The sequence below is a fragment of the Crinia signifera genome, chromosome 4 (genome assembly GCF_055691185.1).
Source record: "Crinia signifera chromosome 4, ASM5569118v1, whole genome shotgun sequence".
Taxonomy (NCBI): domain Eukaryota; kingdom Metazoa; phylum Chordata; class Amphibia; order Anura; family Myobatrachidae; genus Crinia; species Crinia signifera.
In genome coordinates, this window is record NC_139220.1 from 172,656,869 (window position 1) to 172,680,930 (window position 24,062).

Consider the following 24,062-nt stretch of genomic DNA (forward strand, 5'->3'; position numbering starts at 1 on the left):
TTTATAGTTTTTCATCATTTGCAGCCTACAATTAGTTGTGATTTAGGTGTATGTTATAATTAGTATAATAAGCAAACTACCCAGATTGGAGTATTTTATGTATATGGTTTTTTCATGTGGCATTATTTATTGTACACTTTCATTTGTTGAAATTGGACAAGAGTTCCTCTTTGAACATTGTAAAAAACTGTTTTCTCTTGCAGCATGTGGTGGAGAGAACTAGAGGAGAGAAATTAGATCAGCTCTAGAGAAGACAGGAGGGAATCAGCATAGGTGAGCTAATAGGAAAGGATGCTCGGCGGTCCGAGGCAGTTCTACTAAAGGTGCCCACACACGGTGAGATGTGTGCTAGGTGCGATTTGTGCCATACAGTTTGTGCTATACAATTTGGGCTGTATGCTGGCTGCGATTTGAACTACACCCGATTTTTGACTACACTACAACAGTCAATTTACAGGGTGCATGCGATCTAGTTAAAAAATACCTGCATGCACATACTATTTTGCCTCATGATATGGACTACATGGGAGCAGGCATCGCAAGGTAAAATTAATACGGTGCGATTTGAACTAAAAAGTTCAAATCGCACTAGTAAATCGCACCGTGTATGGGCACCTTAATAAAGCATTGCCTGCTTTTTTCACTGATTAAAAATGTGGGAGGTTTATTCTTATACTAGGTCAAACTATTATTTATTTTATTTAGTAACTTCATTGTTGATTTTATACCTTGTAACTACAACCCTTGGGCTTATATTACTGCAGAAAACATGACTGAAGACCAGGATTAGTCTACAACAAATAAGTAACTTCATTTATTAATTGTATTTCTAAATACAACTAATTTCATTCCTTGTAAGCTGTTGTATCATAATAACGTAAATAAATTATGTGTTAGTAAATTGCCTTGTTTATGGAGATTAAAATGCTATTAATAAACCGTTGGGCTTGCTATTTAATGTTTTTCTGGGTTTCATTCACTATTTCTGAATGAATATACTGTGAGACCTTGATGTCTCAGGATCCCAGCAAGACTAGTGAGCCTAATGTGATTTGATTTTTATCAAGCTGTAATGGGCATTGCGGAATAGAAGGAATTTAGCATCTGATACTATTCTCTGCTGTCGCAGCAATGACTTGTGAAACATTTGCTGTAAGGTTCATAATTAAAGAATTGCTAATCCCTCTATAATTTTTAATATGCTAGATCAGTGGTTCTCAAACTGTGGGTCCTGACCCCAAAGTGGGTCCCAACCTTCTCAGCATTGGGTCGCGACTCCATGTTGCTGACCGTCAGGCTGATTACTTTTCTAATCTCAGTCAAGAGAGTCTGACAAATCTGTTGAATTGTCTGTTAGTTTAGTTGCCCACATCACTCTGCACCTCCACAATGCTGACTACACATGTGATGACCTTCTGCAGTAACTTGCTGGGGTCCTGTCATTATTTTTGTCTAATGGAGTCCCAGAGCAAAATAGTTTGAGGACCCCTGTGCTAGATTATGACGATAATGTTATATGGAGTGTTTTGGTTGGTTGTTTGAATAGGACACGTGCTGGGGTAGCTAACCCTAGTCCTCAAGAGCTACCAACAGTGCATGTTTTGCAGGTCTCCTCACAGAATCACAAGTGAGCTAATTAGCTCCATCTGTGTATCTTTTAAAATGTGATTAATGAGTGCAGCTGTGCAGCAGCTAGGTGGTCTGGAAAATGTGAACTGTTGGTAGCTCTCGAGGGCTAGGGTTGGCTACCACTGGGATACGTGTATATCTAGTGTGCTGTTTTGTACACATTGACCACATTTTCCTGATATTGCACAATGCATTTCACAGAAAAGATCATTTTGCCCCATCGAAATCATATTTTGATCATACAGCCTGGAATAATTTATTGGGTAATGAGCATGGTGATATTCAGCAGTATCTGAAATGGAACATCCATAACTTCCAAGAACTGTTTCCAAGAAATCAAAGAAAATATATAAGAGGGCTGACCACAGCGCTGGAACAATGGGGCAGATGTATCAATCAGCGTTAAGTGCAAAAATGCACTTAACGCTGGTTAACTGGGGGGGATTACGTCTATCCCTAATGTATTACTAGCGCACCTAACGTGCGCTAGTGACAGCCCGCCGAGTTACGCTCGGCGGGGCTGTCCCTGCAATCCCCCCCAGGGATTAGCGGCCGGGGCGATGTATTAACAGCCTTCAAGGCGTTAATTCGCCCCGGCCGCTTCGCCAGCTCAGGGCTAGCGTTGTCCTATCCCCCACTGTGGGGACAACGCTAGCCCTGCTTCTGGCTCGGGCTGCGCTGGCGATCTCGCGTTTTTTGCGAGATCTCGCGCATGCCCAGTAAGCCGGGCAGGGGGGGGGGGCGACGGCGAGGGAGCCGATAAGGAGAGCCGTTAACGCTGGGGATAACGGCTCTCCTTATCGGCATGGGGGATGTTAATACATCTCCCCAGTAACAAGTGCCCGCTTCTCCTCGTTATGCAGGAGAAGCGGGACGTTATGTCTGAAACGCAAAGGGGGGGGTTAGTACATCTGCCCCAATATGTCCAATAAATCTGTAGGACTTGCAGGTTTTAACCAATGTATCCAACAAAAAAGTCACATGAATTGCGTCAACTTCTTAAAAATATAGTCACTTTATTTATAAAAAAGCGTATCAAACCCAAAGACCAATCCAATAAAAAAGGGTATGTGTACCACAAAACATAAAAAAACACATGAAAAAAACAGTTCTTTTATAAGAAGAGATTATCAGCTCACCGGACCTCTTGGGGATGTGATTTTTCACCTTAAATCTACTGATCTTTAGCAGGAGTTCCCACTTAAAAGGACATCTGTCCTTCCCACACTGGTACTCTTCCCTTAGGTGCCACACTGCCACTGTGGTTGACCTTCGGGTTTTCCCTGTGTCTAATAGGTTTCCTGGTGGTAAGGGAAAATCAGAAGAGAGTAGGAGCTAGGAGCACGAAAAGTTGGTAACAAGTGTGCTCCCTCCTGTCAGAATCTGCCTGCGCTCGCAGTCTGGCAGGGTCGCGGCAAAGATGTTTGTATGCCGCTATGCGCCTCCGATTAAAGCACGCTCTCTTCCCGGCTAATGATTTTCTAAGCCGCCCGGAGCTGCTGCTAGCAAAAATGCGCAGACGTATCCACCGGCTGTACTCTGCAGACAGCAGCTGTGGCAGGGAGGAGGTGAATGGATGCCTTTACATTTCTGAAGTATGTTCTCTTTTCAAATATGGCCATGATGTCATAATATTCCACTAATGTGGCCTGAACATTGCTGTGCTAAGAACAGAAGTCTTTTCCGCAAACTCAGACAATAGGTTTCGACAGGTAAAAATAGGCAGTGCTTAAAGGCTGACTGTTTCAAAAGGTCCATATGACTGGTCAACGTATATGTATAGTTGGCATAAGTTTTTTTATTTTTTACGTTTGCCATCCACATGGACTATGAATGGGAAAGGGAATAGCAAACTGCCAATTTGAGTGAGGAACCCTGCCAAAAGCAAGGTTATCGTTAGCCACTAATTTGGCTCAGATATGGTGACACACCTACAAAATAATCTAAAAAACAAAACGTGCATCGACCTTATAGTTTGTCTACCTATTCCTTGTAGACCTATTGTCTGTATCTTTTTACTGTAGATCTATTGAACCACATCTGTAATGTTTCTATCTGCTTTTAGCTGGTATGAGTGCAGCAACTATCCCCCCTGTACTTAATTTTCAAAATGACCACCTTTTTGTTGGTTGCTGTATAAATGATGGACAATGTCTAGGCTGACCACTAATATTCAACGATGACTAGGTCAACACCGAAAATGGGTTAACATACCTTAGGCACTGCTAAAAGTTCGACACATGCTTATAGTCGACATAGGCAAGTTCGGCAATCAAAAGGTTGACCTCAGTTTTTCGTGTTATGATATTGTATGTCAACATGGACACCGTATATATGTACCGCTTCACTCGTCATGCTTCGGGCACGGAGACTTGCTGCGCTCACCACACTATTATATTCAGAAACTGAATGGTTATAGTTAAAATATTAATAATGATGTGACCCCAAAATGTTTACAGACTGTTCTTAATATAGTTTGTGAAGTCTATGAGGAATAATATTGCTACTGTTATAAGAACTTGTACATCACATTAAAAGTGCACTGATAAAAAAAACAATTCTACAAGATGTGTATTTGCTATAAGAAAGTATAGTGGTGAAAGTATCCGTCTCCTTCATACATAAAGCTAGCTTTCCGGGGGAATTCCCTTTTCCTGCAGTAAACAGAAGACTCTTCTGTGTCATCGCTCTTTCCACTGCCTGTGTTATGATGTGCAGTGTGTATTTGTTTTGGCTTTGTGAGGTTGCTTGGCTACTTATAAATCCAATTTGTCAATAAGGGGTTTTGTATTTCCTACTTTATCTGATCAGGTTACCCTCACAAGAGTTTGTGCAAATGCACACATGTGAGCGTTCTGTCAATATATCTAATGAGAAAAGTGACTGCTGTAAATATTAAGAGTCAAATTTGTGGCAGGGTAGTAAAGTGTAGTGATGTTATTTGAAGTCTGTTATATGACAGTGTGTGTGTATAAGTATATATGTGTGTGTGTGTGTGTGTGTGTGTGTGTGTGTGTGTGTGTGTGTGTATATATATATGTGTATATATATATATATATATATATAGCAACAAATTTGCAGATGGCACTCACAAGATTAAACAAAGTCTGCACGGCGGCAGCAATAATGAAACAAAACGGAATCAGTCTTTTAGACACAAGCCGGTGTTGATTCCGTTTTGTTTCATTATTGCTGCCGCCGTGCAGACTTTGTTTAATCTTGTGAGTGCCATCTGCAAATTTGTTGCTACATCTTTCCTTTGAGAAATTGAGAGGCACCGCAAGTAGTTGAACCCTCCAGACGAGTGCCAGGACCCCCTTGCCCTATATATATATATATATATATATATATATATATATATATATATATATATATATATATATATATATATATATATATATATATATATATATATTCCAGGGATCTGCACTCACATCCGGCCGGTTGAGGAATAGGGGTGCTCCTTAAAGAATCCAAGTTCCATGACATGGATTATAATGACACCCTGTGATGAAAAAGCATTTTTACCTGCAAATGGTGGTGAGTGCCCTTTCTGGTTTTACTGGAACTGTTTATATATATATATATATATATATATATATATATATATATATATATAATGTATAGTGGGGGGTAGATTCAGTAAGCCACACATGATGCTCAACTGTGCAAATATCTAGTTATTACTGGAGGACATTTTTATTGCTTTTTTTTGTGCACACTTCCATAAGAATCCAACACAAACAAGCAAGGTTTTCCTGCCCTGGCAATCTGCATTCTATTGGCATGTGGAACTTCATGGCTAATTGAATCCAACACCCCCTGGGAAAAGACTAATTGTCTCTTCCCATCTTCCCATTAATGGTAGGAAAAAATTGAAATTGATGACATGACAATTGACCAGTCAGTGCTGCACAGTGCTATTTTTATACTTAACCTTTTGAGTGCCAACATCTGTGAGAGATGTTCAAAATATCCGCTAAAAATGCCAGCGTCACTCATTTTGTTATATAAATTTAAATAAAAAATGTTGTGTAATAAAAGATTATGGGGGGTATTCAATGCAGGGTCACGACTGTTAGGCTGGCTCAACAGCCTTGACCCTGTCCGGTTCTCGGGCAGCTCGACACTGAATTGGCAGGCGGGATTCAATGTCCCGCCTGCAGAGCGCCGAGAAGGGTGCGTGACTGAGAGCTCGACAATACCTGGCTGTTCTTGGCAGAACGTGCCTGGCTGCTTGTAAAGTCAGGCACGTTCTGCCGAGATCCCTGTTCAATGCTGTCGGGGAAGACGGCATTGAATAGGGCCCCACTGCTATTTCCCCCATCGGGAATAGCGGCGTGAGGTTGAATATCCCCCTTATTTTCCTATATAAGGTAAACATTACAGGTCATTATGATGAATAAAAATGTTTGCAAATGCACCTGACACTAAAAGGGTTAAGCATTTAATATGAAAACATGTTTGGGAGAACATCTCCTTTTAGCAGATCAGTATGCATGTATATATTATAGCGAATATCCGTATTTGTGTATTCGTATTTAGCACCTTTCAATATCTGTGCAGTTCCTCTTTCCTGTCTGGGGTGTCACTCTCTGCTGTGGTACTTCTAGCGTAGTGTGATATGTATTTTGACACAGAGCTACAGACTAAACTGTGCAAGAAGCAGCACACTACAGCAGACACCCCAGGCAGGAAAGAGGAACTGCACAGACTTTTAAAGGTGCATGATGCTAGAATGAACACTAGGTTTTATGTGGATGATCATTTAGATTACATAGTGGCTATATAAAAGCGTATTGTGCAAGTTTGACTCTAGTGAAAGGACAATAGTATAATTTGGAGCATGTCAATACTGAGTCCAATACTGAAATGCTCCAAATTATACTATTGTCCATATTATGTATATGTTGTGTAAGCAACTAAATTATTTGAAGTACATACCCTTGATAGTGTATATTCTATATATAAGTTCTTCCAGTGGGGCTTTCCTGTGCATGTCTTTGTTGTTTTCGCTGTTCCACTCTTTGGTTTTATGTATTGAGATTTATAAACCACCTGCATTTTGTGTATATTGTGTTGGATGTTATCCACTCCAACTAACATTTCACTTTGTGGGTTTTATAACACATGTATATTACACATATGACAGAGCAAATGCCAGCTATGACATCCTTGGGTTAAGCTCCACCTGCTGACACAAAGGCTGGCTGTGATTCCCCTTTTTTTTTATTTATTTTTTTATTTTGAGATATGTAGTCACTATAAAAAAACAACTGATACTAAGTATATAAAGCTGATGTCTGTGGTACTGGGTATGTAACTTGTGCTTTATCTGTATGTCATGTGAACCTTTCTGTTTTCCAGTGGCCCTGTTCCTGTAGTGAGCCTTGAGAAAATCCCAAATCTTGTGAAAACAGATGGTGCCAATGTTAAAATGAATTCAACCGCCAACTCTTCCTCTACGGCAGCGTCTTCAGCATCCTCCCTAGCAAAGCAGTCTGTGATACCAAAACCTGTTCCGCCTTCACCGGAAAAAATATTGAATGGAAAAGGAATTTCATCTCTAGACAAAAAGCATCAAAATGGTACCAAAAGCAGTAACAAGCCTTACAAGAGACTTTCTGGTGAGTGTAGCTTGTATTTATATCCCAGAATATCAGCATACAGTGTTCCATGGTTTCCTGTCTTTAAGGAACTCAATTGGTTGTATCAGATCCATCAGCCTGTTGGTGTCCCATAATTGAGAATCTCTCTAATTGGCCTGAATTTTGAAGAAGAACTTCTGCAGCTTGTTGATACATAACGTTACAGTTAGCAGTGAGATGAGGAGATTATTGGGACACTGAATTTACCATACAGTTTCCATAAAGTTCTGTAAATTGTTATTCCCTCAGTAACATGCTCTTTCTTCGTGAAGTTTATACATTTTACAAAGACCCCACTTGATTTGTAAACTAAGTTTGTGTGTGCCACTGACTAAATTGAGAGCTTTTAACAGTTAAATCTATATTTAAGTAATTGATAGTGTCTGAATGAGGAATAATATTAGACACCATTAATTTGGTAACCTTTCTTAACTGTATCTATTATACATTTGAGGTTGTATTTAAAAATGTGTCCTTGTCAATATTTCAAGCTTTAAATCATTGTCTTATTGTAACTATTTAATCTGTACTGTGCCTGCATACTAAAGGATCTGTGAGCCTAAATGACAAATTGTCTAAATAGAAAAAGCTACGAATACCATCTACTAAGATATATATGTATTCCCAACCCCACCCTGCATAGAATTTTAGTATGGAAATGTGATACAAATTATTGATCTTCTGTTAAATAGAGAGAGAATTTGACCCAAATAAACACTGTGGAGTATTGGATCCTGAGACAAAGAAGCCGTGTACGAGATCTCTAACTTGCAAGGTAGTTATTGGTATAAAATACACAATAAAGTCAAGTGGAAGCATTTTGTCATAACCTGGAATGTCATTGTTATCTAAGACATGAGTTGGTGACAATATTATATGGCCCGGTCTCTTAACAGGTTACTGTGATGAAATTAAAAGATACAATAACTATTATTATTATTATTAATAATAATATTTTATATGGTTAAATACCTTGTAGTCAGTTAAGAAACTCAAAACGTTCATTAATAACATGTATCTGTGCAGCCACCTTCCTACCACACTAAGAGCCCCATCTAATCTTGTTGGTAGGTGTCTCTGTATAATTGCTGGAACTGTATTCTCATTTTTATAGCATACATTGGAGATCTGAAGCAAACAGGTCTTTTATAAGTAATGAAACTATTTCCAAATGACCATAAAGTTACCTGGTATAATTGTAATTTCTTACATTCAATTCTGCTCATTAGACACACACCCTTAACCACAGAAGGGCAGTCCCAGGACGAAAGAAACCATTTGATATTCTCTTAGCTGAACACAAGGCTCGATCGAGAGAAAAAGAGGTGACAAAAGACAAAGAGCACCCACAGAATGCACGAGAAACTCATCAGAACCAGCCTGCACCAGCACAAGAACAGTTGTCGGGGCCGTCTGCCAGCTCTACTTCAGAACCAAAAGTGACATCTCCTGCAAAAGCCAGACTTCCAAACTCTGTCCTACCGAGGTGAGCACAATAGCATGGACAACAACCAAAAGGTTTTATGTAGGATTTTAATGTACAATGGTTTCCATCGGTATTCAATCATAAACAGTCAACGGCTATGACTGCATTACATGGCAAAAAAAACCCTGCTCAAATGCTTTTTTTATTTTTTTAAATTACCAAAACTGCTATGATGATGTAAATAAATTACTAGGAAGATACAGAAGGAAGTGAGATGAAAAGCCATTCATTTAGCAAAATTTGCAAGAAGGTAAACCTGAAGCAAAGTTGAAAACCCACGTAAGAATTTTGGATTTGTTCAAGGCTACATATTTGTGAATATTCAGAATTTGTCCTTCACAGAATCCTTATACATTGGAGAAATGTTTTTCTTTTTTTTTTTTTTTTTTTTATGTATTTCTGTTTTTATCCTGAAGAAAAGAAAACATTTTTTGGTACTTGTGAGTTATCCGGGCGTCCGATTTTTAAATCGGGTCGGATCGGGACATCGCATCGCATCGCATGCGACCATCGGATGCGATGACCCGATTTTTCCATAGGAATCAATGTTAAAATGGACTGAGTCCATTTTAACATGGAATTCAATGGGAAAAAGGGTCCTTTTCATACCCCTACTATCCAAGTGGGCATGGAGTTGGATATAAACCTGTGGCGAGCGTAGCGAGCCACCGAGCCCGAAGCGTGGCGAGCGTAGCGAGCCCCGCGAGGGGACACAGAATACCGTCCCCTCGCGGGGCTCGCTTCGCTCGCCACGCTTCGGGCTCGGTGGCTCGCTACGCTCGCCACAGGTTTATATCCAACTCCATGCCCACTTGGATAGTAGGGGTATGAAAAGGACCCCTTTTTCCATAGGAATCATTTTAACATTGATTCCTATGGAAAAATCGGGTCATCGCATCCGATGATCGCATGCGATGCGATATCGCATCGCATCTGATTGTATGCCTTAACTTAAGGCATACAATCAAAAAATCGGACGCCCGGATAACTCACAAGTACCCATTTTTTTATAAACTATATCTTTTTTTCATTTTACGTTGAAATCGAGTATGATTTCAGGTACTTTTTAAAGTAACCCAGAGCTGATAATTCGTATGTTGGTGTCCATAGCTGTTAACTTTGTGTATTCTCTACTTTTTCAGACCGTCTACTGCAAATATCGTAAACAGCACAAGTTCAGTAAACCACAGTGCTTTTGTGCCAGACACCACTATTAATACTGCGGCAGGGGATTTGGCCAGTCGGCTCTCCAGTGACGAAGGGGAATTGGAAGGTGGTGAAGAGGCAGAAAAATTAGACTGTTACTACTCTGGGCATCATCCTAAACCTCTTGCGGTATGTTGTTTCTTATCAGGTTATAACCCTGCCTTATTCTTTCACACCACAATTACCATGCCCGTTATTATGGTTGGTCTTGTACTTATTTTTTTATTTCGCAATAAATTTTATGTAACTTATTGAAATCACCAATATCTTTCATTAGTTTTTCCCATATTTGATATATTTGGATGAATCCCAGAACATTACTGTCCGTGTGATTGGACGGAATTCATGGGACCTGAGGCAATAGAGGTCTCACACAAACAGAAAGAATGCATGTGGACTGTTCACACATTGCTAATTAGAATTGTATTAACTTTTGAAATTAAATAGCTTTTATGCATAATCTTGGTCAAAATTATGGTCTTACCCACCATGTCCAGATGACATAATAGTATAAGCCCCTAACATTCTAAGGCTTCAAGGCAAGGGTTTGGGTCACCACAAAGCCAGTCTAACCAAACCATGTCAAGACACCAAAGTAGTTAGAGAAAGCAAGTGCATTTTATATTAGATAAGTGAGAGGAACTAATATTTATTAGTGTTACAGGGGTGAAAATGTGTGAAACATGTTACATGGATAAGTGCTAAAATAAGTGTTTCATTGTGATGCCATGGAGCAGTCCAGTCAAAGCAATTGTGGGTGGCCCATGCTCCTGAATCTGTGAGCAAATTAAAATATTCCTACTTAAAAACATTAGGGGGCAGGTGAGATGGGTATTACTCCATGCTGAAGATGCCTCTCTCCTTTAAGCGTACATACAAATAAACAATATAGGTTATTAAGGGGGAGAGCCCTAGACTGCAAACCCTAACTACATGTAATGAAAGGCGTATCGCTGCTGAGACTTGCAGTACTGCACACAGAGAGAGAAAATGCATTTGTACTGTTCTGACATTACTAATTAGAATTCCAATACATTCTGCAATTCAATATATATATATATATATATATATATATATATATATATATATATAGCAGGGTTTTCTTATACACATACATGTACAGGAAGGAGGCGGCACTCAATTGGATTTAGAAAAGTGCTTTTAAGTTTTTCAAGTAAGATGCATAATGATGACGACGTTTCAAGACATTTACAGTCTTTTCCTCAGGTCATTATATAATTGCAATAACAGTGCAATGTGCAAAAGCATAAACAGTGTCTTACCTTCTCTTGAGGCAATATATACGTATGTGCAGCGTGAGATAGTGATGCCGGCTTGTCAGGACTTCCGGGAGGCCGGTCTCTCAGGGACGCCCCCTGGGAGTAACCTCGAGTACGTCACCGCCCGCCAGGCATCACACTCTGTAAGTACAATGAGTGATGATAAATAACGTGCGGCATTACAAAATCACAAAAACAGTGTCAATCATAGTGAAGAGAACAAAACTTGTACGAGTGCTGGAAATAGAAATATAAACGAGTTAAAATGCTAGCGGGATCATTGCTCATATCGAGTGTATTACTGCCGCGCTGCGCTTCACAGACCCGCTGTGAGGCGTCAGTCTAACGGCGTTATAGGGATCTAGGTGTCGTCATGTGTACCATGTCGACTACCTAGAGTTACCTTATTATCAATTTATGTATGGATCCCCGCTGGCTAAGGAGGAGCTCCATGTGTCTGGAGGGGATTCAAGATGAATACTATGTTGCTAATGCAGATCCTGATGTATTTCTAGATACGTATTTTATAAAGATAGAATAAACGGGTAAATCCCACAAGATAATATTGTATCTGTGCATATGCAACATCTAAGAACTATTCTACAACCAATTGATTCACAGAAAAATGTTCCAAGTAAATTTATCATTTAGTCCATTAGGGACTAAGGTGTTTAAAGTGTGTATCCACTTAGATTCACACTGTGACAGTTTCTTTTGGCGGTCTCCACCACGAACAGGCTGTGGAACATGATCTATTACTTTACACCGCAGGCTTGCTAGAGAATGTCCTGCAAGTCGGAAATGTTTAGCGACAGGTTGCTCAATTCCTTTTAGGTCCTTGCCCTCAAGCGATGCCCGAATGGATGATCGATGTTGTGCCATTCTTGTCCGTAGATCGCGAGAAGTTTGGCCCACATATACTAATGCACACGGACATGTGATGGTATAAATTATGAACGTGGTGGTACAGGTCAACGTCTGTCTGATCTTGTACTTCTCACCGGAGTGAGGGTTCTTCACATATGTGCCAGGTTCCATGTAACTACAGGTAGTACATGTCGGACATTTCACACAACCGCGGTTTCGGATTGGTATAAATGTTTCTTTTTTGATGGGGGTCAAATTCGTTTTTACCAGAATATCTCTGATGCTTCGGCCCCGACGGTAAGCTGGCATTAAACGTTTGTCTTTCAAACATGGTAATTCCTTGTCACTGGTCACAATCGGCCAAAGTTTTTTTGTTTGTTGCGGCAATGTATCGCATATCGGTGTATATTTTGTGACGAAAGGAATTCTGTGGCCGGTTGCATCCCGTGTCGATTTCTGCAGCAATGATTCCCTGGGTATTTGCATTATCTCGTGTTTCTGTTGGATTAGTTCTTTATATGCATACCCACGAGTCACGAACTTATTGATCATTTCATCCAAGGTAGTTGATAGACATATATGATCACTGGAAATGCGGGCTGCTCGTAGCATCTGAGATCTCGGTAAACCACGAATCAGTGCCGGTGGGTGGCAACTGGACTTTAGCAGGAACGTGTTCCTGTCTGTCGGTTTATTATATACAGACGTGTTGATGCGATTATCTTTCAAGGTGATTAGTACATCCAAATAATTTATGACCCTAAGGTCCATTTGGTGGGTAAATTTTATTGGAGTATCTTGCATATTAATAGACGTGATGACGGCCATTAATTGCTCTGTTGTATCCGTCCAAAAGATGATCAAATCATCTATATACCGTGTATATAGGAAAATCTTGTCAGATATCGTTGCATCGTCAAAAAAGAATATCTGTTCCTGTTCGAACAGGAACAGATATTCTTGTTTGACGATGCAACGATATCTGACAAGATTTTCCTATATACACGGTATATAGATGATTTGATCATCTTTTGGACGGATACAACAGAGCAATTAATGGCCGTCATCACGTCTATTAATATGCAAGATACTCCAATAAAATTTACCCACCAAATGGACCTTAGGGTCATAAATTATTTGGATGTACTAATCACCTTGAAAGATAATCGCATCAACACGTCTGTATATAATAAACCGACAGACAGGAACACGTTCCTGCTAAAGTCCAGTTGCCACCCACCGGCACTGATTCGTGGTTTACCGAGATCTCAGATGCTACGAGCAGCCCGCATTTCCAGTGATCATATATGTCTATCAACTACCTTGGATGAAATGATCAATAAGTTCGTGACTCGTGGGTATGCATATAAAGAACTAATCCAACAGAAACACGAGATAATGCAAATACCCAGGGAATCATTGCTGCAGAAATCGACACGGGATGCAACCGGCCACAGAATTCCTTTCGTCACAAAATATACACCGATATGCGATACATTGCCGCAACAAACAAAAAAACTTTGGCCGATTGTGACCAGTGACAAGGAATTACCATGTTTGAAAGACAAACGTTTAATGCCAGCTTACCGTCGGGGCCGAAGCATCAGAGATATTCTGGTAAAAACGAATTTGACCCCCATCAAAAAAGAAACATTTATACCAATCCGAAACCGCGGTTGTGTGAAATGTCCGACATGTACTACCTGTAGTTACATGGAACCTGGCACATATGTGAAGAACCCTCACTCCGGTGAGAAGTACAAGATCAGACAGACGTTGACCTGTACCACCACGTTCATAATTTATACCATCACATGTCCGTGTGCATTAGTATATGTGGGCCAAACTTCTCGCGATCTACGGACAAGAATGGCACAACATCGATCATCCATTCGGGCATCGCTTGAGGGCAAGGACCTAAAAGGAATTGAGCAACCTGTCGCTAAACATTTCCGACTTGCAGGACATTCTCTAGCAAGCCTGCGGTGTAAAGTAATAGATCATGTTCCACAGCCTGTTCGTGGTGGAGACCGCCAAAAGAAACTGTCACAGTGTGAATCTAAGTGGATACACACTTTAAACACCTTAGTCCCTAATGGACTAAATGATAAATTTACTTGGAACATTTTTCTGTGAATCAATTGGTTGTAGAATAGTTCTTAGATGTTGCATATGCACAGATACAATATTATCTTGTGGGATTTACCCGTTTATTCTATCTTTATAAAATACGTATCTAGAAATACATCAGGATCTGCATTAGCAACATAGTATTCATCTTGAATCCCCTCCAGACACATGGAGCTCCTCCTTAGCCAGCGGGGATCCATACATAAATTGATAATAAGGTAACTCTAGGTAGTCGACATGGTACACATGACGACACCTAGATCCCTATAACGCCGTTAGACTGACGCCTCACAGCGGGTCTGTGAAGCGCAGCGCGGCAGTAATACACTCGATATGAGCAATGATCCCGCTAGCATTTTAACTCGTTTATATTTCTATTTCCAGCACTCGTACAAGTTTTGTTCTCTTCACTATGATTGACACTGTTTTTGTGATTTTGTAATGCCGCACGTTATTTATCATCACTCATTGTACTTACAGAGTGTGATGCCTGGCGGGCGGTGACGTACTCGAGGTTACTCCCAGGGGGCGTCCCTGAGAGACCGGCCTCCCGGAAGTCCTGACAAGCCGGCATCACTATCTCACGCTGCACATACGTATATATTGCCTCAAGAGAAGGTAAGACACTGTTTATGCTTTTGCACATTGCACTGTTATTGCAATTATATAATGACCTGAGGAAAAGACTGTAAATGTCTTGAAACGTCGTCATCATTATGCATCTTACTTGAAAAACTTAAAAGCACTTTTCTAAATCCAATTGAGTGCCGCCTCCTTCCTGTACATGTATGTGTATAAGAAAACCCTGCTATATTAATCCTGTGGATGGCACCGTGGTAATTATCCAGTAATCCGGAGTGCCGAACAAAGCTCACTATCTATATATATATATATATATATAATTTTTTTTTTACATAATCGTGGTCAAAAGTATGGGATTATCCTCCTCACCCAGGTAACATCAATAAATCCCAATAAGTTATTTCCTCTTCCCATCAGTAAATGCTTGCTACTGACTCCACCCATTGCTCTAAGAGAGGAGAGTGCAGGATCAAGAGTGAGGTTAAAATTGGGTGTTTGAGGACTGGGAGGAGATAAAGTTTTTAAATATGACTGTAGGGAGGAAGAGGGCAGCACCGTCTGTTGAGAGCATACATTTTAAATGGTGTTCTAGAGGTGTTCCCTGATTCCTCAGATAGGTGCTGGAGAGGTTGTGCCGTGGAGGGAACTTTTATGCACATCTGGTGGTGGAAGATTGCTAACATTTTGAAGGAAGTAATAACTATACTCTCAACCTTGTTTGGTATTGCCGTTCCCCTTGACCCTAGGTACTTTCTTCTTCCATCAACTTCTTCCACGCTCACTCATCACCAAAACAAACTACTGCGCCACATAGCTTCTGCCATGACTTGTCAAATAGCTGTAGACTGGAAAAAACAATCCCCAGCCTCCCTACAAGCAGTCATTTCTCATACCTGGTATATGCATAAAATGGAATACATGATGGCCATCATGCGTCATTCCCTTAAAACATGCCATAAAGTTTGGTCTCCCTGGCTAGCCTCTCAAACCCCCCCCCCCCCCCCCCCATATGATTTTTAGAATGGGTGGTCACTCCTCTCCCTCTCTCTTCCCCTGCCCATCCCCCCCCCCCCCCCCCCCCCCGCTGCTATTCTTTCCCCAACTTATTTCCTCTTGTCACTCTCTCCTTTTTCTCTTTCGCTCTTTCAATTCCCTCAACCACCTCACTAAAGGTGGCCATACACACGCAGATTTATCTGCAGATCTGTCTGGTTGGAACAAAACCATGGTTATGGATGAGGGCACATGACAGTTGACCATTTGCTTGGAAATGCTGGAAAACTGACAAACTGTCACTCAACCATAACCATCTTTTTGTTCCAACCAGCCAGATCTGAAGATAAATCTTACTAGTGTATGGGCACCTTAAGACTCCCCTATTGGCAGTTGGCCATGGGAGGCTTCTCTCACTCATTTCTTTATATAAAATGTTTGGATCACACCAGTGTTAAATAATAACAATTTGTATACCCTTTACTGAATTTGTATCTGGTCATGTCTGTATCTTTTTGTGATTCATCCAATAAATTGTGTTAAAAAATATATATATATATATATATATATATATATATATATATATACAGTATACAGGTACACCACCGATTTTCCCGCATCATTGGTTCCAGTGCCATGCCGGATTATCGATTTTGCCGGATTATCGAAGGATTTCTAGTTTTTACTAATTTTGCACCTTCAGTACATTTCTAAAGCAATAGTCAAATATATGCTACAGCATAATATTAATGAATGAATGAACACAGTAGTGTATGCAAAACTGTTTATTACAGTGTACTAAGTGCTGTATAAGGTATCAGGTACCAGGTATATTTTGAACAAACATTAACAGTAAGTGCAGTATGAATGAAAGTCTCGCTGGGACCTTGGACGCCATATCAGCCCCACTGCTGCCTTCTGTGTCACCTGCAGTGTCCTTTGAAGCTGTACCCAGTGGCACTTGTTTATACTGTGTCTTCTGCCCATGTGCGGTACTTTCTGGGATCTTGGACGCCATATCAGCCCACTGCTGCCTGCTGTGTCACCTGCAGGATCCTTGGTAGCTATACCCAGTGGCACTTGCTCATGCTGTGTGTTCCACCGATGTGCGGTACTTGCTTTGACCTCAGACGCCACGATGCTTCCTGTGTCAAATACTGCAGGTGACACAGGAAGCATCGTAATCTGTTATCACGGAAACTGTAATCACTGACACTTGCGCCTATTGCGTGTTACGCCCATGCGCAGAAAGTGTTTCCGGATTAAAAGAGTTCAGCAACCTCTTTTAATCTGGACAATTTACAATTTAGCTTTGTCCGGATTAAAAGAGGTCCCTAAACTCCTTTAATCCGGACAAATCAAAATTGTCCGGATTAAAAGAGGTTCTGGATAAAACCTCTCCCATTTTAGAGTGTAAATACCTGGTCTGTAAATATTGTTAACATTTCTTAGTAGGAATGTTCATCTCCATTGATTCTGGGTAGATTGTGGAAAAGATAGGTCTTTAGCGATGTCTTTAAATATAAAATATTATTTCTCCACAAAGAATATTACAAGTTATGCATACCCGAGTAAGAGTGATAATTGGTGAGGGGCTAGAGGCCACGTGAAATTTTTTGTACACATACTCCCAAACAATTAGGGAGAAATAAACAAGCTGATCTAGATATGTTTATACAGTTGTTTACATATATTGTTGCATTTGACTTACAGTTTTGCTCATTTGGAAGTCGTTTAATGGGAAGAGGGTATTACGTGTTCGATAGGCGGTGGGATCGGTTTCGTTTTGCATTAAATTCCATGGTGGAGAAACACTTGAATTCACAGATGTGGAAGTAAGTCATTAGTTTTTGCATTATTCCAACAGTGCTTTATTAGTATTCATTCCTTGTTTGGCTCAAGTTTGTGTTTTCCTTATAAATAAGGCACTTATGATAAGTTGAAACCAGTTGTGTACTTAACACAGGGAAACAAGTGCTACAAATCATAGAGAGAGAACAAATCAGTATTCTGTCACCTTTTGTAAAAACATTTTAATCTAACCGGATACTCCTTGTTTTAATAAAGCATTTTGTCTTGATATATGGGGTTTAGTTTCTATACATCTAACGGTACTTGTTTCCTAGCAGGGCGCCTAGATTTCCTACGTATGCTCAGTAGTTAATTTAGTTAATTTATTCACTGCACCCTGAGTGAAATCGCATCGCATGGCCCTTTTTTGTGGCATGAGATGTGAGATATGCGATCTCAGTAGTTCATATGGTAAAACACCTAAAACACCACCACTCTCCACGTCACCCCGAAGCGCGGCGAGCGCAGCGGAAAACGCGTCCTCCGACCTTTTCATACCCCCACTATCCACGCCAGCGTGGAGTTGATTTTATATAGTGTGGCGAGCGCAGCGGACCCCGCGAGGGGGCGCGGAATACATGTAAAGTAATCCGCGTACCCTCACGGGGCTCGCCATGCTTGGGCTCGGTGGCTCACCACACTATAGAAATCAACTCCACGCCGATGTGGATAGTGGGGTTATGAAAAGGTCAGAGGACGCGTTCGGCTGCACTTGCCATGCTTCGGGGTGACGTGGAGAGTGGTGGTGTTTTAGGCATTTTACCCTATGAACTACTGAGATCGCATCATATCTCTCGTCTCATCTCATACGATGTGCGATGCAATTTCACTCAGGGTGCAATGAAATAAATTAACTACTGAGATCGCATCGCAAGGCACAAAAAGCCATGCGAAGTGCGATGCGATTTCACTAAACAGAATAGCCCACTAAGCAAATAGCTTAGTGGGCGCCCTGCTAGGAAACAAGTACCCATCTAACTGTATCCAGGTCGGTCAGACAAAATATGAAAATAAAAACACTAGTTGTGATCGCTTATATCACAGTACTATATACAAAACTAGATGCAGAATACAGTCATTTTAAAATCTCATACTGATCGTGTATCTCCTATAGATTTATTATAATATTTGAATTTATTCAGTGACTGTGTGCGTTATTTTCTGATATATATTTTTGTCTCTAAAAGAAAAATTCCTCCAGCCGCAGACAGTCCGATGCCTTCTCCAGCAGCCGCACATAGCAGCAGCCCTTTCCCTGCATCTGTTCTGCAGCCTTTCAGCAGCCCCAATTCAGTGTACCACCCCTCCCCTCCCACTAACTCCAGAACCACCTCCTCTTATATATTGTCAAACGCATCTTTTGTTTCATCATCTGACACGAACTCAGTCACATCGCACACGACTGCATTCCCCCATGTCACAAGCACACTGAATATCATGGACTCTACTTTCAAATCCCCTTCAGCCATTTCTCCTGTGCCGACCACGAGCCCTTTGCCATCACATAAGCTGCCGAAAACCAAGACCGGCAACTCATCAAAAGCAAAAGACCTGTCTTCGCGGATCGACGAGCCTTCAAGTAACAAAAAGAAAAAGCCTCAGACGCCTTCTTCCACCTCCTCCTCTTTACCTTTACAGACGTCCTCATCGTCTACGTTTTCAGGGTCCCACAAGAAAAACTGCATTTTGAATTCTAGTGCGACAATAAACTCTTATCAGGCGACTTCTTCCTATAACAGTGTGACTGTGCACAATGCAAACAATGGAACAAGCCCAATCAGTGCCAAACTGGAACCGCCAGTAAGGACTTCTTTATCTGGTAGCTCAACGGACTCTATAAAACATATGAGCATGGTTGTTAGCAGTATTGACTCTAGCCTGTCAGTGTCTTCCCTGGTACACCATCCTGGGGAGCACACACTGGCAGTGCACAATGCAGTGTCTTCGATGCCTCTTCCCTTTGACAAATCAGAGGGAAAAAAGCGTAAAAACTCTAGTGCAAGCAGTAAGGCCTGTAAAATCACAAAAATGCCTGGTATGAACAGTGTTCACAAAAAGAGCACCACCAACCTTATATCTTCTGTGCCAGATCCCCCAAATAGTTCCTTGTCACGGCAGGTAAGTTTCTTGATTGGTTCTCTGCAATGTTATTCTTACTTGTAGATGGTTAGTATTGTGTATCTACTGTGTAAGTATGAGTTTTTCTAATCCGTTTACTATATGTGTATAATTTGTGGCACATAAAAAATACTATTTCTTTATGCGAAAAAAAAAAGAAAACATTAAAATCAATGCATGGATCAAATCTCTACGAGCAAATATTCAAAAAAAAAACTAGCCTGAAGTTTTTTTTGCACCTGAATTCGGCATAATTTAGTAACTTACAATGTACCTAGTAACCGTTAAAGCAGTGGTATACAATACTGATTTATGGCACTAGATCTTTATTGGACTAAGGGTGGGTGAACAACCTGGCCAATATCTGGATGATATGTAGTTCTCAGTGAAATCGGAACAACATATCCTGCATATCAGGCATTGCGCGTTCCCTCAGGTTGTATTTGATATATTTTGGTAGGTCACACTGCATGGCCAATTGGAAGATATTTTACTTCACCTGCCAATAGCCCCTAGCGAACCGGTTACTTGGGGGTAATAGGATATCCCCCAAAATGTTTCAAACTGTGATGTTCTATTTAAAATATTAGGGTGATGATTTCCTATAAGCAACAAATGAGCCAGGATTTGTTTGTAGACTGTCAATCTAGCGGGGGGGGGGGGGGGGGGGGGGGAGTTCTTATTAACTTCATTATTAACACTTTTTAATTAAAAATTAGTATAGGGATGCATAAAATAGAAAATAATCAGTATTACACTATTGTACTCTCCTTTATCAAATCCACTTTTTTTTTTATGTATAAGGATTGTTTATGCGAACAAAAAGTTATATGTGACTCTGGCATACTGCTGCCTTTTTAGGTTTTTGCTATAGTTCTTTTTATTCATGGTAATTCACATTGGTTGAAATATTGCAGGCAATACACAATTCTGCATACAGGTCGAGTATCCCTTATCCGAAATGTTGGGGACCATCAGAATTTTGGTTAAGGGATATTTACGGGTTTTGGAATCATTTTGTTTTTTAATACTTATGTGGTCACCTGATGGTACCCCAATGGTCCCACGACATCCACAGTGTCCCCCGGCATCCACAGAGGCCTTCAAGATCCTATTTAGCGGTCCCTAGAGTGCATTGCGCGAGTTCGCGGGCGAGCTGGTGACGTCACCGGCGCACTCGCGCAATGCACTCCTGGGACCACTGGAGAAGATCCTGAAGGTTGCCGTGGACATGGGGGACTTGGTAAGTATGAAAAAAGGGCGGGGGGAATAAAACCCATGGTTTTTTGCATATTTTGGATAACCAATCTACGGATACAGGAGACGAGCTGTATCGTCGTGTAATCCCTTGTTCTTGAAATTTAGTGCAGAAAACAAAATTATCATTTTAAACTATATGGTGTTTTTTTTTTTTTTTATATGAATGTTTTTAGCTTACTACAGTGAGATGTTCTGAGTGATCAATTTCAAGAATGAGGGATTAAATGGGAGGAGTTTGTGTTTTAGGGGTGATTTTGGTTGGTTTGCAGAAGCAAACCAAGTGTCCATTAAAAAAGTTTGCTTTTGCAAACCAACCAGAATCACCCCCACAGTTTACAAACAAGGAAATAATACTGAGGCTAAGCAAACTCAAAACAAATAAATCACCAGGGGACAGATGGGATTCATCCGAGGGTATTAATGGAATTAAGGGATGAACTAGCTACCCCCCTACATTATATCTTTAGCAAGTCACTATCGTCAGGTATAGTACCAAAAGATTGGAGAATAGCAGAGGTAGTGTCAATATTCAAAAAAGGAAGATCCCGCTAATTACAGACCCGTTAGTTTAACATCAATTGTGGGTAAACTATTTGAAGGATTTTTAAGGGATGGTATACAGGAATATTTAGATCATCACCTTCTACTCCGTACTAACCAACATGGGTTCGTGAAAAATCGTTCATGCCAAACTAATCTACTAGTGTTCTATGAAGAGGTTAGCAAAAACCTCGATAATGGAAATGCTGTAGATGTGATTTTCCTAGATTTCGCTAAAGCATTTGATACTGTCCCACACAAGAGATTGATTATTAAAATGGAGAACCTAGGATTGGGTGAAAATATCTGCAGATGGGTAGGAAATTGGCTATGTAATAGAGAACAAAGAGTGGTTGTGAATGGGGCCGTATCAGATATGATACCGGTACTAAGTGGAGTGCCCCAGGGTTCGGTTTTGGGGCCCATTTTGTTTCATATTTTTATTAACGATATTGGGATAGGGTTACTCAGCAATGTATCCATCTTTTGCGAACGATACAAAACTTAGCAAAGTCATCAAATCATCAGAAGATGTCACCATGCTTCAAAATGATCTTGCAATTCTAGATGAGTGGGCAAAAAAATGGAAGATGGGGTTCAACGTAAATAAATGTAAGGTTATGCACCTTGGGAGACACAACCAGTGTGCAAGTTACAACCTTAGCGGAGAGGAACTGGGTAATTCCATACTTGAAAAGGATCTAGGAGTCCAAATAGACAGCAAACTAGGATGTAGTGCCCATTGTAATGTAGCTACAAAAAAGGCCAACAAAATTCTGGCATGTATTAAGAGGGGAATGGAAACTAGGGACTCAAGGGTAATTATGCCACTGTATAAAGCATTGGTGAGACCTCACCTCGAGTACGGAGTGCAGTTCTGGGCCCCACACTATAAAAAGGACATCATAGAATTAGAAAAAGTCCAAAGGCGAGCAACAAAGCTTATTAGGGGAATGGAGAATTTAAGCTACGGGGAGATATTAAGCAATTTGGGACTATTTACATTAGAAAAGAGACGTTTAAGGGGGGACATGCTCAACATGTACAAGTATATCAAGGGCCAATATAAGGAACTGTCACACACCCTCTTTTCTACTAGAAAGGAATCTAGGACACGAGGGCATGAGTATAGATTAGAAGAAAAAAGATTTCATTCAGCTAGTAGAAAGAATTTCTTTACGGTCAGAACAGTCAAACTCTGGAACTCTCTTCCCAGAGAGGTGGTAACGGCTGGCTCATTAAATGCATTCAAGGCAAAGTTGGACAAACATTTACTGGAGAAAAACATCCATGGGTACAAATAAGAAATATAATTTGTCTGTAAAATATCAGAACCTACCAAATCAGCAATGGATATCTATACCAGGTTGAACTAAATGGACGCAAGTCTTTTTTCAGCCTTACCTACTATGTAACTATGTAAAAATTCTTGTGGGCATTGACACATTACCTTCTGTCAACAGCTAATTGGCTGTAGTGTCATGTGTTACTGTGTCACCCAGTGCAGACATGTTTTATGGGGTTTTTATGAGTGTCAGCAGCTAGCCAGAGTGTTGGTGCTTCTTGGCTCAGCTGTGAATTTGAGATTTTCCTGCTAACCTGGTATTTGTGTATTTATTGTTGTAAGGGCTGCATACACACACACACCCAAACACACAGGGTGAGATTTAATAGGGTGAGAGATTCAGAAAGTGAGAGATTTGGTAAGAAATCTCCAGTTTTTTTAAAGCGGCAATCATTTACACTGCAAAACCAGTTAGATTTTGAAGTGTAAATGATTGCCGCTTGCAGGACATTTTCTTTCAACTATAAAACATGATGTAGTGGCTATGGTGGTGTTTTTGGGTGCTCACACTCCTGCCTGAGGCACCAGAACCGGAACAAATTAGCTTTGTCTTGGTTCTGTCACCAAATATTGTTTGCAGTATTATCTTTGTATCTACTGCTCATACTGTATTCCAGGGCATTGTCCTAAGTGTAGCATCACCTGCAATCTGACTGTCACTGTGTTTAAAGATAGAGATATGGCAGCATTGGCAACATTCTGCCTCAAACTACTGTTTGTAAAAAGTGTGCAAGTATGGGCACAGATTGCCAGGGAATTATGTAGCATTGACTGTGTTGTGGCTTTTATCGGGGCTACAAACTTCCTACAGTAACTTCCTTTTGTGTCCTTACCAGATGGGGAAAAGTAGCAGCATAGCTTTGTCACAATCTGCTCCTTCATGTACATCAAATCCTGCACACAACAAGCAAGTAAGTACACTTCAGCATGGAAATAAATCTCCTGTATTTTCAGGCTAACCGTTTTATGCAAATACAATTTGATATCGAGACACTACCTTAATTTAAAGGCCATCATTATTCTGCCATTCCTGGCTAGTTTGTTGAGGAATGTTGTGACTTTAAAAATACAGTATAATAGTTGCCCTAGACCAGGGGTAGCCAACTCCAGTCCTCGAGAGCTACCAA

At 40.6% G+C, this 24,062-nt stretch overlaps 1 protein-coding gene across 5 annotated transcripts in view; it reads left to right on the forward strand.

Moving 5' to 3' along the window:
* ATXN7L1 (ataxin 7 like 1) overlaps nt 1-24,062 on the forward strand; it is a 118,305-nt gene that overhangs the window by 89,077 nt on the left and 5,166 nt on the right. For 4 of the 5 annotated variants that reach the window (XM_083182988.1, XM_083182987.1, XM_083182991.1 and 1 more), the window contains 7 exons: nt 6,997-7,256; nt 7,970-8,052; nt 8,507-8,763; nt 9,906-10,098; nt 17,535-17,656; nt 18,860-19,790; nt 23,772-23,846. In XM_083182988.1, the coding sequence (XP_083039114.1) occupies nt 6,997-7,256; nt 7,970-8,052; nt 8,507-8,763; nt 9,906-10,098; nt 17,535-17,656; nt 18,860-19,790; nt 23,772-23,846 (1,921 nt within the window). Of the gene's footprint in view, nt 1-232; nt 274-6,996; nt 7,257-7,969; nt 8,053-8,506; nt 8,764-9,905; nt 10,099-17,534; nt 17,657-18,859; nt 19,791-23,771; nt 23,847-24,062 lie in introns of those variants that run through there. The other variant, XM_083182992.1, reaches the window with a different exon arrangement.